Raw genomic sequence first — 14,424 nt, 5'->3', positions numbered from 1 at the left:
TCCCAGATACAAAAGTGTTATTATTTTTACGAGTCAAGGTTTCACTCTGTCACCCAGGCTGGAGTGCAGAGGTGTGACCATAGCTCACAGTAGCCTCCAACCCCTGTGCTCAAGTGGTCCTCCCACCTTGGCTTCCCAACGTACTTCCAAAAGAAGTACTTTTGAGGCTGGGTGCAGTGGCCTCAATAGTCCCAGCTTCTCAATAGCACCTGGCCTCAAAAGTACTTCTTTGTGTAGGAAAGGCCTCTGGACTTACTTCATGAGAAGCTGCAGCGTGTGCTTTCACACACGAACTCCTAGCTGCCCGGGAGAAAACAAACATGTCAGAATTCTAGTCCTTTACTCCAAGCAGACTGGCTAACGGGGTCTCAGCTACCTCACTACCAGATGGAAGGAGGGGACATGGATGATGCCAGGCACTCGGAGGCACTTGGTGAAGTTAACAGGAAAAACACAGACCAGGAAACAAAGAGTTTGGGTTTAGACCCCAACTCTGACCACTGCCTCACTGAGTGGATTCTTTGTTTCAAGGAAAACACAGGGAGACTGAAGTGTGATGAAAAGATGGCTAGAACCCTGGGCAAGTACCTGAACCTCTCTGAGCCTCCGCATTTTTGGTACCTCAGTCCTCACATCTATCAAATGAGAGAATGAAACTATACCACATGAGTACTGTGAATTAAGTCAGATATGAACTACATTTGGCAGAATGTAAGATCTTTTTGGGGAAATGAACCACTAACCATCACTAACATCATCATTCCCACTCAACCCCAACCAAATCCTTGGAAGTCACCGATTTCAATAATCCCAGTGCTGTAGGCCATACAAGTAAGTTTTTACATGTTAGGCAAAAGATGAAATTTAGATCTTAGAATGAAAGTGTATTATTCCATCTAAGACATCATACTTCTTAGGCTGTAACAGCTGAAACCCATGTTCTAGGCAGACCAGGTTATTCCTATTTGAGGTGAGCCCTCTCCCTAGGCCCGCTGCCCCCACAATCTCTGCAGGTACAATTGAAATGTGCACCTTAAGGCTAGCTGCAACGCCAATCTATCTTACACTCACCTGATTTCCCAGTAACTTCCCTCTTCTGACCAGCCAAGGCCCTAGTTTCATATTTTTATTTTAGTTTTTATTAAATTATACCAGATATTCTGGTTAGCAATCTATGGCTTAACTCTTCTACTTAACCCTGAGAAATGCTGGCTCATTCTGCAGATGTTTTGAGGTCGGGGGACTAGATTTCTTACTCAGTCTTCCGGCCTCCCCAGGGAGACCTGCAGTCATTTCCAAGGTGCCTGTGCATTGAGGAAGGGAAAGTAATCGAACTTTAGGGATTACTGAACACCAGTTCCAAAAAGACACTAATTCCCAAAGAACCAAAGTGTCACTGTGGTCCACCAGTCAGAACAGGACTGATGGAGGGCAGGTGATCCATGGAGTTTCAGCTCAGGCCCATCTCACAGCGGGCTCCCGACCCACCCACAACTGCAGGTATTTCCCCAGTTTCAGGATATATAGTTGTAATAGACATATGCAGCAACCACTAAAATCCCCATGTGAAATTCAGTTTTTTGAGCTGAGAGGAACAAATAAAATTTACTTAAGTTTTATAATTCCGTTGTCTGGTATAATCTGACAGTTGTATAAGATTAATAAGAGTTACAAATTTAGCTTCCTTCCCAGAGAGGGAGAAAACAGGCAGGTTATTTGGAGATAGTAAGGATTTGAGGTGAATTAGCCTGTGAAAGCCTACTGGGTTCCAGGTACTATTTTAAAAGTTTATTATGTGAGCTGTCTCATCTTACCAGGCACTGTTTTACAGTTGGGGCAACTAAGGCTGAGAAAGGCTTCAGAGTCTGCCCGAGGGCCCTACCATGAGTAACTGGGGAGGATAGGAGAGAACCCCCACAGCAAGTCCTCCCCCCAGACCATGCTGTCTCCCAGCTCAGAGGGCTAAAAAGTGTACTTCCAAGAGAGGCAGGCCTGCCTTTGGGGACAGTTTTACTACCTTTCCCTCAAGTCTGACAGGTGACCACAATATAAATTATGTATTTCAAAACATATCCTATGCCACAGTTCACAGGGAGAGAAGATGCTTAAAGTAAACCCAAGAACAAAACCAAGCAGGTGTCTTGCATCTCATTAGTCATGGAAATTGATCAGTAGTGCTGAAGTTCCCAATAAAAACATGGCTTGCTTCGCTGAAAAACGTGAGGCCAGCAGGCTCAGCATAAGGACAAGCCAGTAGGAGCTTTGGAAAGACAGGCACTTCCTGGAAAGAAATACAAAATGCTCTAGATTTTTACAAGCCTATCCTTAAGCCTTCTCCAGAAGTTAGATTTCCAGGTTTTAGTCAGTGCCACTTAAACAATTTCTGAGCACACATTGCTCTTGAGACAGAGGTGCGGTGAGATGAGGGGCATCCCTGCCCTTACACAGGCTTCTGGTCATTAGAAGCAGAATGACTACAGCTGTGAGAACTAGGAAGCGGGCCCGGATCTGCCATTAGAGTCCGGAGAGAAGCTGGGATGAGAGGAAGGCAGGCTGAGAATAACTGCGAGAGGCCCTGCAGCTGTGTCTCCCAGAATGAGGGGAGTGGGCACAGGAGCACGTGGGTGTGCGCCAGGGACACGAGTAGTCTGGGTAATCACAGAACAGTTTCTGTAGATGTGCTGGAATGAGGCTGGATATCTTCTATGGTGGATTTAGACTCCAAGAAATGGGAAGTGACTGAAAGTTCTTAATACATTTTATTTATTGACTTATTTTGAAATGGTCTAGCTCTGTTGCCCAAGCCAGAGTGCAGCCAATCACAGCTCACCGCTGCCTCTACCTTCTGGGCTCAAGGGAGCCTCCCGCCTCAGCCTCTTGAGTAGAGTAGTGGGAACTACAGGCATGCGTCACCATGCCCAGCTATTTTTTTCTATTTTTAGTAGAGACAGGGTCTCCTTATGTTGCCCAGGCTGGTCTTGAACTTCTGGGCTCAGGCAATCCTTCCACCTCAGCTTCCTTAAGTACTGGGTAATTACAGGTATGAGCCACCACGCCTGGCCACTGACGTATTTTAGAGATATATTGCTTACAGAATCTACAAGTCACCAATTTTAAGACATACTACTTAAATAAGCCATATAGGCTGCTGACAATGCTATGGGCACACCACTGACTAAGTCAACTGCTGATTTCAGAGACGTTAAAGTGTGAAAGAGCATATCTTGGACAATGAAACAAGTTCCTTATGGAGGCATGAGGGGTTGGCGATGGGAGACAGACTAGTGGCCGACGGACTTATCAAGAGGCTCTGAAACCTGGTGAAGTGAGGGCTGGCAAGGGAGGAGGTGAGAAGAGGATGTGAAAGGTCTTAGAAGTTTACGATAAATAAAATTTAATAACCTGTCACATAAGATGGAAAGGAAGAATTCAGAGAGTGCTCTGCCATTCCTCTCTGGTTACTCGAAACTGCTATCTATTCAGATAATAATTACATTTCCTCTCACAGGTGAGGAAACTCAGGAGCAAAAGATTAAGTAACTTGCCTAGTTGAGGGCAGGATCTTGAGTTTCCATAGCCTATATTCTCGGCAGAAGCACTGTGACTGCCTTAGTGCCAGCAGCAAAATCGCACACCTGGATGTGCTAGTTCCCACAGCGGACTCTGATGCGTGCCCCCAAGAGTTTAATGTTCATCCAGTCCCTCGTGATGGTCCAACCACACAACATGCAGATCTTTCAGCAGAGGACTAATTAGGACTTTGACTTACGTGCACTTTAGCAATTCAGCAATACATATACGAAGTCTTAAAAATGCTCGATCCATTTGAAAGCAAAATCCCACTTGAGGAATTCATTCCAAAAGTGTCAAAAAGACACAAAACAAACAAGCCTCCCTACCCAACAAAAAAACACACACCAAACACCAGAAACACTCAGAACTGGTATTGCATACAGAGTAAGCCAAAGTGGAGGATTGGAAAACAACTGTCCAAGAATGAGAATGAGTAACAGTTAACTATGGTAATACCAATTGGCTGAAAGTCTTAAAGGACCATATTATACTTCAACAGAAGTTTACTTAAAAAGCCAAAACAGAAAGTCACATAGCATGTGATAAGCAAGTTTTAATGTGAAGGGGGGAAAAAGGCAGAATATTAAAATTATAAAGTTATGTCTTAAGAAAAAGGATGAGGGAATCCTGAAAAATGAAGTTTGAATAAATTATGACTATAGCCATCCCTGTTTAATTAGGAGTTGTACATTAAAATATTTTAGTTAAAGACCTAGCTCAGCCGAAGATCTGTCCTGAGAAGCTAAAGACACGGAATCATCCTGGCACATCTTCCCAAAGAAATACGAACATGCGGACCAAGAATTGGTCCCATTCTCAATGATTTTGGGCTGTTATGTCATTATAAAGAGGCTGGGTCCCATAGCAACACCACAGGGTGTGTCCAAAGTACTTCCTAAGATTAACAGACTTGTTCTGCTGGCTGCCAGGGCAAAACACAGTGTCCAAAAGAGGACAAGAGTAAACCCACCGGCCGGACAGGGGTTGTAAAGCCAGCCAGGCCTGGGGTCAACATGCCCTCTACTACCTGCCCCCGACTCCCCAATTACATAGCTATATGATCCTGGGCAAATTTCTTAGGACGCTAAGAATCTGTTTAGTTTTTTATAAATTGAGAAGAAACACCTACATCACTGGACTGCTCTAAAGCTTAACTGTGACATACAAAGCACCTTGAATGGTGCCTGGACACTAGAGCAGACTGCTACTGGGTGTGAATTATGCTAACGTCTCTGGACACCACTGGCAGCTGTCCAATACAGTCACAAGGCAGCCTGTCAAGAACATGGACACTGGAAAGAGCATCTGGATGTAAACCTAGGCCTTGACCTTTCTCTAGTGTTGTGCTGGACAAGCAACTTGACCTTGATGGATATTGATTTTCTTGTCTGTAAGAACAAGTTATATAAACACCAACTTTACAGTGGCGATGATTAAATGAGAAAAGGAATATGAAAATACTACGAAACGCTAGCTATTACTACTTGGAACATTACAGGGGTTTGTTAAAATGTAGAATCCACCAGCCAGGCAGAGAGTTGGGGTACCCCTAATCAATGGCAGTCCAGGCTCAAGTATCTCTCTCCATATGCATGGGCCTTGTCACACACCTAAGCCTCAGCTCTTGCCAGGGTTGTTTCTGATTTACCCTTTTACAACTCATCCTTCCTTTTGCCAGATTTAGTCCACATTCCTGGCAGCTGATTCACCCAGAGCACCTCTTACAGGCTACAGTAAAGTAACATCTCTTGTACTGTAACCATCTCTTCCGTTAGACTGGGCACTCACGGTGGAATGAAATCAAGTCTCTGGGTTCCCCACAGTATACCACACGCACACCTAGGTGGTCGATAAGAGGGTGAAATAAATCAAGATAAAAGTCATGAGCTGGAGAGGTGTAAAATGAACATAGAAAGTAGTAGTAGGGTATGCAGAATATGCAAGTTAAAGATAACTGGGTCAGGATCCAGAATTTAGAAGTCACTAAGGAGGGTTCCTAGCCCTACAGATACCAGCAAAGGCCACATTTGAGGTGAAAATGAGCAGACTACTTCAAGTTCTACTTAGGAAGCACTCCTTGAGAGTTTACACTATAAAAAGCCTTACCCTACGCAACCCCAATTAACCAAAGCTCTCAATTAAGGAAGGGCTGCTTCTATCTCCTGGGGCTGGTACCTAAAATCCCCAATGCACATAAAAAGCAGTCGGTCAGGAGCAAGAAGTCTGTGTGGTTGCCCCGAGTCATTCAAAAGTAGAGCAGAGAGCAGGTGGGGTCCCTGGCAGCTGAGACACACAGAAGGAACCAACAGAAATCAGCAGTGCCACAAGCACTGATCAATATACAACTAAAAACAAAGAGGAGCCATTAGTTTCTTTTTTTTTTTTTTTTTTTGGAGACAGTCTTGTTTTGTCGCCCAGGCTGGAGTGCACTGATGCGATCTCAGCTCACTGCAACCTCTGCCTCCCGGGTTCAAGTGATTCTCCTGCTTCAGCCTCCCGAGAAGCTGGGACTACAGGCGCCCGCCACCACGCCCGGCTAATTTTTTGTATTTTTAGTAGAGACAGGGTTTCACCACTTTGGCCAGGCTGGTCTCGACCTCCTGACCTAAGGTGATCTGCCCACCTCGGCCTCCCAAAGTGTTAGGATTACAGGCGTGAGCCACCGCACATGGCCTGAGCCATTAGTTTCGGAGTAAAATATGATTATGCCCATTTTACAACCAAGAAAAACAGAGGAACCTAGAACTTAAGCTACCTGTCCCAGCAGTACCCCACAGCGGTTAAGAAAGCATACTCAAGTTTGAATGTCTGGCCTTGAATCCTGACTTGGTTACTTGCTTAGCTGTTTTACATTGGACAATTTCACTAACCTTGGTACCTCAGTTGCCTCACCTGTAAAATGAAGATAATCACGGTACTGACTTCACCTGATACATAGCAGCCTGCAAGTTTCAGCTCTTATTTACAGGGTGAAATCGGGATTAAAACCTTCTGACTCTGAGCCTAGCATTTTATTGTATTGTGTTAACTTGTATTTCTCCAATGCCAGCCAGCTCTCTGCCTCTTGACCTGGCGGCTCTCTAAACTCTTGAGACCCAAGCCACAGAAGAGGATTCAGAGTTGCTTTCTAAGGGCCGGGGAGGGAACAGCCTTGCTCTGCTCTGAAGGTCCCCTAGGCACTCGACAAGTTGGGGAAGTTTGCGGGCTGACAACCCATCTATTGCTAAGACCCTGGTCTATCCTATGCTATTATAGTTCCTCCCTCAGCTTCTTCCTTCCCCTGCTTCCCCCCAATGCCCCTAACTAAACTCCCAGACAACTGTACTGTTTTCTAAGATGCTACCACTTGTGACCCTGCATTATGTTCATATGGGCATGAGTCCTCTGCATGCCTCATGGAGGAAAAACTCTGCATGGCCTCTTATAGTAGCCTGGCTCAAAGCCACTTGGTGTGCAGGCAAGATTACTTTCCAAGGCCTTGGTTCCCAGCCACCTAAAGGCATCAACATCAAACAATTGGTAAAGAACAATTAGTGTCTTACAAGTTGAGTGTAAGCTAGGCTCCCAGCTCTTCCAAACTTCTAACTATTCTGTTGTATGAGTCTTGAGAGTTTGTCCTGGATTAGTGTGTGTGTGTCCTCACTTGCTATTTGTCAGAAGAATCAGTGTGTACCTTAGACAAAGCAACAGAATTTCTGACTGACAATGACTCAGGCTTGCCCGCTGTCTAAGTGGCAGTAATCTTGAACTTTGTTTTAGGCACATTCAGGACAGGCATTCTCGCAATGGAGAACAAGGGGATAAAAGCAAACTGTTGATGCCTTCACCCCCCTCTCTTTATGTGAGAAGTATTTCAAAGCTAAAAACATAGGCACCAACCCTTCAACCAAATAATTTACAGGATTGTAAATGTGGTTTTAAAAAGCCTGGGAGGCTGGTTTGAGTGCTATCACTAACTCATTGCGGATAAAAGTTTTGTCCCTTTTCTGGGCTTCAGTTTCCTTCCTTGTGAAACAGGCAGCCAGGTCACACATCTAAGACCTCTTTCTATTCCTCCAAAGCTTCTGCTGTCTTAATATTTCTGGGCAGGAGACAATGCATTTAAGGCTATCAAACAAAATGGGGTAAGACCAAGAACAGCATTTCAAGACATTTCTCTTTTTGATACTGGATTATTTTATTGGCCAAATAGTGAAACGGACTACCTTTGTCTCTTCGCCTATCCACAGTCCTAGGCACCCTACTTTCAAGCCCACCTTCTCCCTAACTCCTGATTCTCTTTCCTCTTAATTCTTGTACAAAGCCCTTGCTTATGAGTTGACTGGTCATTTCCTCCAGTGATCTTGAATAGTATTTAAGTCTTCTTCCAGTTCTCAAACTTTTCAAATGTAAGTTCCATTGGGGCAAGGTGTGGTGTGTTTTGCTTTGCTTTTTTTCTTTCCCTTCAAATACCACAGCAGGGACTCAGCATTAGGTTTAGTTGAGACTTCAAGGCAGATTCACACTTTTTGGCCTGTTCAAAATCATTCTGAGTTTTAGGAGGCAGGGCCAAGGGTGACTGCAAAGGACTTTTCTATTTAATGAGAGAGCTGAACCAGATTATCTCTAGGATTCCTTCCAGCTTTAACATTACTGGGTGGTATTTGCATGCTGTAAACCCAAGGCCCCAGGACAGATCAAGACCTCTAAATTTTGGAATCCAGAATAAGGAAAGTTTAACTTGGAGTAATTTTGGTCTCTGTTCTCTATTTTAATATTAAGAAGCAAAAATGATTACCTATTTACTACTTGAAAAATCAACATATTGCAAGTCAGCTTGAATGTCATTTTCATAAGCAGAAACAACACACATTTTCTTCACTGCTCTGTCTCTGAGTGCTGAACACCGTAGAGGTTCAAATATTTTAAAGACTCCAAACAACTGAAAGGGACAAATCCAATCCAGTGTATGGCCTAAAGCAAAAGATTTCATTTTTCTAGGTCTCGGTTTTAGTTCGCAAAGAGAGGATGAAAACACCAGTGTTTCTGTCAACTTGGTGTGCCTGACAACACAGAAAACAAGGTGTGTTCTATGATGAAACAAGTTTGGGAAACTTGAGCAAGAACAATGTGAATCTTGAAGGGAGTGAGGGTAGAAGAGTACAGAACATGGTGCTAACTTACGTAAGGCAGTGAATTCCTCCCTATGTGAAGCACTTGCTGACATTAACAGTTTGCACAGTGACCCTATGTACCTAATGTCATGGGTACATACCCACTATCTTACAATAAAGGAATGCTCCTCACAGGGTTCAAACAATTTGCTCCATGTTTTGTGCAGTCAGTCCTCGGATGAGCCAGAGGGTCTAACCCCAAAGTCCATGGTACTAACCACTATGCTATGCTGCCATGGGGTCACTTCGGAATTTTGACGAATTCTTCAGGTGAGGAAAGTCTATATAGTATTTATATGTTGAGAGAGTAAGCAAGAGCTTCAAGCTGAGGTTGAAGGTTCGAGACTGGCATCAATGAACTGAGGACACAAGGAATAAACATTTGGCAAGGCAAATTCCCACATCCCAAGGCAATCTTGTAGTAGGAGGTCCAGACCATTCATTGGCAGTAAAGGAGAAGACTAAGAGAAGTCTGAGAATAGAAGGACTTCAAAATAAGTGATGCGCTCCTAGAATATAGGTAAGATGAACGAATCCCCTAGGGAGTCTTTTTTATTTTTTGAGATAAGGTCTTGCTCGGTCGCCCAGGTTATAGTGCCATTGCACGATAATGGCTCACTGCAGCCTCAACCTCCCAGGCTCAACTGATCCTCCCGCCTCTGCCTCTCAAGTAGCTGGGACTATAAGCCTGTGCCATCACGTCCGGCTATTTTTTTTTTTTTCTATTTTTTGTGGAGACCAGGGTCTCACTTTGTTGCCCAGGCTGTTCCCAAACTCCTGGGCTCAAGCCATCCTCCCGCCTCAGCCTCCCAAAGTGCTGAGATTACAGTCGTGAGCCATTGTGCCCGGTGGAAGTCTTTTCAAAACAAAAACACTCTACCCTGGGGAGAGGGTAGGCTTCTCAGAACGGATGGGGCAGGGATGGACTTTATAAAGTTAGACATCTATTTAAAGGACTCTAGGTGATATTGATTCATGTTTCCAACTCCACTGTCAAACAACTGATTTGCAATGGTACAAAGCATTCTCTTGGGAAAGACTTGGGGGATCTTTAAGTTGTGCAAAAGCTCCAAACAAGATTTTGGGAAACCACCCCCTCCAAACTCATCCCAAATCCTAACCACTCTTAAAAGTTCATCCTCAGGGTATGGAAAACAGCATTACGCCTTTGAAAGGATCCAGGCCTTGAATCAAGACATATCTGGGTTCCCCGTCACTTAAGCTCTGAGAAATGTAAGGAAACCAGGAGTACAGTCTAACTTCCCTTTCAAGCGGATTAACCCTGATCAAGTTATTTGTTCACTTCTAAGCCTTAGTTTCTCTATTTATAGAAACAGGATAGAATTTACTTTTGAAGTTATTACCTAAAAATCACTTCAGCACTGAGACCACAGCTGGGACTCGGATTAGTAAACTTTCTTCCCCTGGATCCTCCTGCCTCAGAAAGTCTCCTCAAACTTTCTACCGCCCCTCTCCTCTCCCAGCAGACACTTAGCTACTGGTAGTATGAAAAAGGCTTGTGGGTACTGAGTAGTTAGGATGAACACATTCCCTAACTGCAGTTAAAACCCGGAAACTAAGATAATTAGTTCTTCCAGGACTGCAAGACCTCTTGCCTCAATGAACCCTATTTTCCTTTTAAGTAAAACCATTTCCCAGCCAGCCTCTGAGGTTAAGAAAAAGATTAAGAATGTAAAACGGAGGGAAAAGATGCTGGATGCTTTGTTATGTGACAGCTCTCAGGCCACCTGTGAGGGTTGTCAGCCTGCATCCCTCAGAGGACCAAGCCAGAAAACCGTCAGTTTGCTTGGCTGCCTGGGATGAAGGGCTGCGGGCCTCAGAGGAAAAAGCAGACGAGGAAGCCACAAGAGTTTGGGGGTTGGAGCTGGAGGGTGTCAGGAAACTTGGAACCAGACAGGGAGAGGGTGTGGGTGAGTCCAGTAAAGTTTTTTCTTTTTGTTTGCTTTGGGAGGGAAAGAGAGAGGCCCTAGGGGGGTGAGGAGGGGGGTGAGGGGGCTCCGCAGTTCTGCTACTAACTGAACCCAACCCCTCCTCCACTCGCCGACCGATCTTAAAAATAGAAGACGTTTAATAACCATAGCTCACAATTACTGAGCACTTATTAAGTTAATGGTTAGCACTTAAACGAGCTCTTGTTATGGAAATACCAGCCAACTTTAGGCCCAGGGACTGATCTCGGGACCTGAGAAGAGAGGGCCGAATGCCTGGGCCCAGGAAAGGAGGGTGTGTCTGGGCACAGAGTGTCAGGGACCAGGTCTGAGGCCTAGGAAGGCCGGGAACAGTTTGGGCCAAGCCGTCCGGAGAGCAGGGGGGGTCCAGGCCCTGCGTGGGTGGAAAGGCCCGCGGTGCTCCTACCTTTGAGTGAGGTCTCCACCAGGCGCAGGTAAAGCTGCGAGCTCTTGTTGCCGTGACTCATGCGCTGGGCTAGCCCGTTGCGCTGCAGGACGCACTCCTCAAACTGCACGACGTTCTGGTGGCGCCGCTTGAGGCTGGTGAGGGCCCAGAATTCAGCCAGCGCCAGCTCCACGTTCTCGGGGGCGTCGCAGCGGATCTTCTTGACCGCCACCCGGGCCCCGCTGCGCCCGGCCACTGCCTCATAAACCACGCCGTAGCTGCCGCGCCCGATCTCCGCCAACAGGCTGTAGCGCGGCCGCGCGGACCCGCCACCGCCCTCAGGCCGTCGCCGCGCCAGGAAGGCCTCGCCCGGGGCCTCGGCCGCCACCGGATCCATGGCCTGGGCCGCCGCCGCCGGCCTCAGCTTCGTGCTGGGCGCCCGCGGCACTGGGCTTCGCCTTTTCCGCTCCGGGCTTTGTGTACCTCTACGGGCGCCGTCCTTCCCCGTTTCCATGGCTGCGAGCGGCGGGGGGAGCAGCAACGGCGCTGCCCGGGCCCCCCCTGCCTCATCCCTCCGTCCGGCCCTGGGACGCGGAGGAGCCGGACCTTGGATTGTGACCTGCGGGCGAAAGAATCGGTTAAACGGCCAGGCCGAGGCGGGGAGGCCAGGAGCGTAGGCCGCGGGGCGTCCCACCTCCTCCTCCCCCGGCCGCCGCGGCCCCTTTAAGACGGAAGCCACCGCGCTGATTGAACGGGGGAGGGGAGGGGAAAGCGGGAACGACCGAACCACTGGGCAGCGGTTTAGAGGGGGAACCGGAAAGAAAAGCACAAACTCTCCGCTCTCTCTGTTAGCTTGTCAGGTAGCGATAGGAAAAAGAAGAGCCAGCAAGCCGCACGCCTTCTGAATACCGCTTAGAGACGCGATTTGGCCGGCGGAAATCCTTTTCTTTGCTTGGCCCGCTCTGTGACGCTCCTCCCCGCGCCCGCCTTGTGTTTGCCCGGGTGTAAACAGTCCATTGAATTAAGCCCCAGCGGAGCCCGGCGGATCGACCCAAGTCCCCGAGGGCGACGGGTAGAAGGGACTGGCTGAAAAATTCGGCTTCTCGGAGCGCGACCGGCCGAGGACCCGATTTCCCTTCCCAAGCGCGGAGGCAGTGGCAGTAACTCCAGCCTCGGCGCTGGCCTTGAGTCCTCGAACCGCGCACTTACCTGGCCCGCGCACCTCCACTTCCGGGCGGCCCGTTTCCCCCCTGGAGCCCCTGCCTGGGGATGGTCTGCTCCGGGCCCGGGCTGCCTCCGGGACCTAGCAGCGCGGGAGGTGGTGGCCCGAGTCCGGCGTGCAGCGGCTCCTTCTGCTGCCGCGGCGCTCGCTGGGGAGGCCTGGGCTCCTAGGCTCCCGTGGCTTTCCACGTGTTCGCGCCAGCTGAGCCCTTTACATAACCTCTTTACATAAGCTGCACCTCCCGCCGGCGCTCGGGCCAGCGGAGACTCCTGGTGGCCCATCCCCCGGGAGGCCAACCGAGTGAGTCCTGCACCGCCGGGTCCTGCCAAGGTCGACGGAGCAGCCGCAGCCGAGCGCACCGGCACGCCTTGCCGGGACCCAATCACCGGCGAGAACACCCAGCCAACAAAAAATAGGCGCCAAATTCCCGTGATCCGCGGCGGGCTCCGGGTCTCCGCAGCGGCCCGCGCATCACTACCCCTTCTCGCCTGACCTGCGTGAAGACCAACCGTCTGCAGTAGGCGCCTAATAAATACTGATTGGGTGATTGTCTTGGTCGTTTTATTTATAGCTCGGGCCTGGGAACCTCAGGGATTAGGTTGGAATCCCGACCTTCCCTTCTACCAGCCCAGTGATCTTGTGCAAATCATTGACCCACCCTGAATATCCGTTTCTCTAATGATCCTCTGCAAAATGGATAGAATGGGCTTTAATTCTCAGGAATGATAGACCCAAATGAAATACCTAGGTGGAGGCTAATTGGGTTTTGGGGCTGAGTGTTAGTACTCAAAGCTCTCATTTAGGCACAGATTTGTGAATATTTTGTTCTGTACTTTGTATTCCAATGTAGGCCTAGTGGGTGCCCAGTGTTTGTTAACTGAATCTACAGATGTTTATTGAACACCCGTAATGTGCTAGGCACCATTCCAAGTCGCTGGGGAAAGAGCATAGACAAGGCAGTTTCTGCCTTGGTTGAGGTTATGTGCCACTGCAGGAGACAAACCACATGGGCGGCCTTGGGCAAGTTAACCAAACTTCTTGTGTGTTTGTTCTTTACCTGTAAGAAGATTCACAGAAGTTATACAGGTAAAGTACTTAGGACAGCCTTGCACACAATGTTAAGTATTAATAAATGCACAGGATAATTTTTGCCAGTGTTAAGTGTGATGGAGAAAAAGAATGAGCTAAAGAGTGCTCACTGGGGACAGGCCATTTCTGATAATGTATTTGGTCGCCGAAAACCTCTAACTTTTTTGTGATTAAATTTCAAATTTACACATAAATTTCAAGAATCGTAAAGATCATATACTTTTCCACTAGAATAACAAATTGTTATATTTTGCTGCATATCCATATCCTCTCATGTGTATGTGTATATATATACACAAATACATATTGTGTGTGGATATCTATATGGTATATACCCCAAAAGAAAGGAAATCAGTATACGGTATATAGATATTCACACACGCACACATATATAATGTATATATTCTTTTTTACTACATCATTTTAGAGTTTCCAACATCAAGCTCCTTTATCCTAAATATTTGTGTGTTTCCTTAAAAAAAAGACATTATCTGGCATAATCTCAGTACAGTGGTCAAAAATCAGGAATTTTAACAGATACAATTGTTTTATTTAATACACTCCATCCGTATTTAAATTTTGCTAATTGTCCCAATAATGTCCTTTATAGCTATTCCCCAGGATCCAATTCAGGATCACACGTTGCACTGAGTTGTCATGCCTCTTTAGTTTCCTTTAATCTGGGAGGGCAGTTAGTTACCCAGCCTTTCTTTGTCTTTCATGACCTTGACATTTTTGAAGAGTACTGGCGAGTTATATTGTAGAATGTCCCTTAATTTTTATTCCTCTGATGTTTTCTTATGATTAGTTTCAGAGTATCCATTTTTCTCTCCTTCCCCACCCCCCACCAACCCACCCCTTGCTATTCTGAGAAGGTATGCATTTTTTGGCAGGACTACTACTGGAAAAACGTTGCCTCCTCAGGGCCTTTATCAGGAGGCACATGGCATTGTGTTTGTCCCAGTATTCGTGGTGTTAACTTCCATCATTTGGTTGAGGTGGCGTAGGGGTAGTTACACTCCACCATAAAGT

The 14,424-nt window shown here is 46.9% G+C and overlaps 1 protein-coding gene across 3 annotated transcripts in view; it reads right to left on the bottom strand.

Annotated features, from left to right (window-relative positions):
* The window catches only part of STK35 (serine/threonine kinase 35), a 46,876-nt gene extending 34,176 nt beyond the window's left edge, over positions 1-12,700 (bottom strand). For all 3 annotated transcript variants that reach the window (XR_010119366.1, XM_055265491.2, XM_055265490.2), the window contains exons 1-2: positions 12,291-12,700; positions 11,103-11,700 (exon numbers count right to left, since the gene is read on the bottom strand). Coding sequence is in view for 2 of the 3 variants with exons in the window: in XM_055265491.2 (XP_055121466.2) it covers positions 11,103-11,700; positions 12,291-12,584 (892 nt within the window). In the remaining variant the exon portion in view is untranslated. The remainder of the gene's footprint in view (positions 1-11,102; positions 11,701-12,290) is intronic.
* Between the last annotated feature and the right edge of the window lie 1,724 nt (positions 12,701-14,424).

The sequence above is a fragment of the Symphalangus syndactylus genome, chromosome 24 (genome assembly GCF_028878055.3).
Source record: "Symphalangus syndactylus isolate Jambi chromosome 24, NHGRI_mSymSyn1-v2.1_pri, whole genome shotgun sequence".
Taxonomy (NCBI): domain Eukaryota; kingdom Metazoa; phylum Chordata; class Mammalia; order Primates; family Hylobatidae; genus Symphalangus; species Symphalangus syndactylus.
Note: the sequence above shows the minus strand (reverse complement) of the source record. Positions and strands in the feature narration are given on the sequence as shown.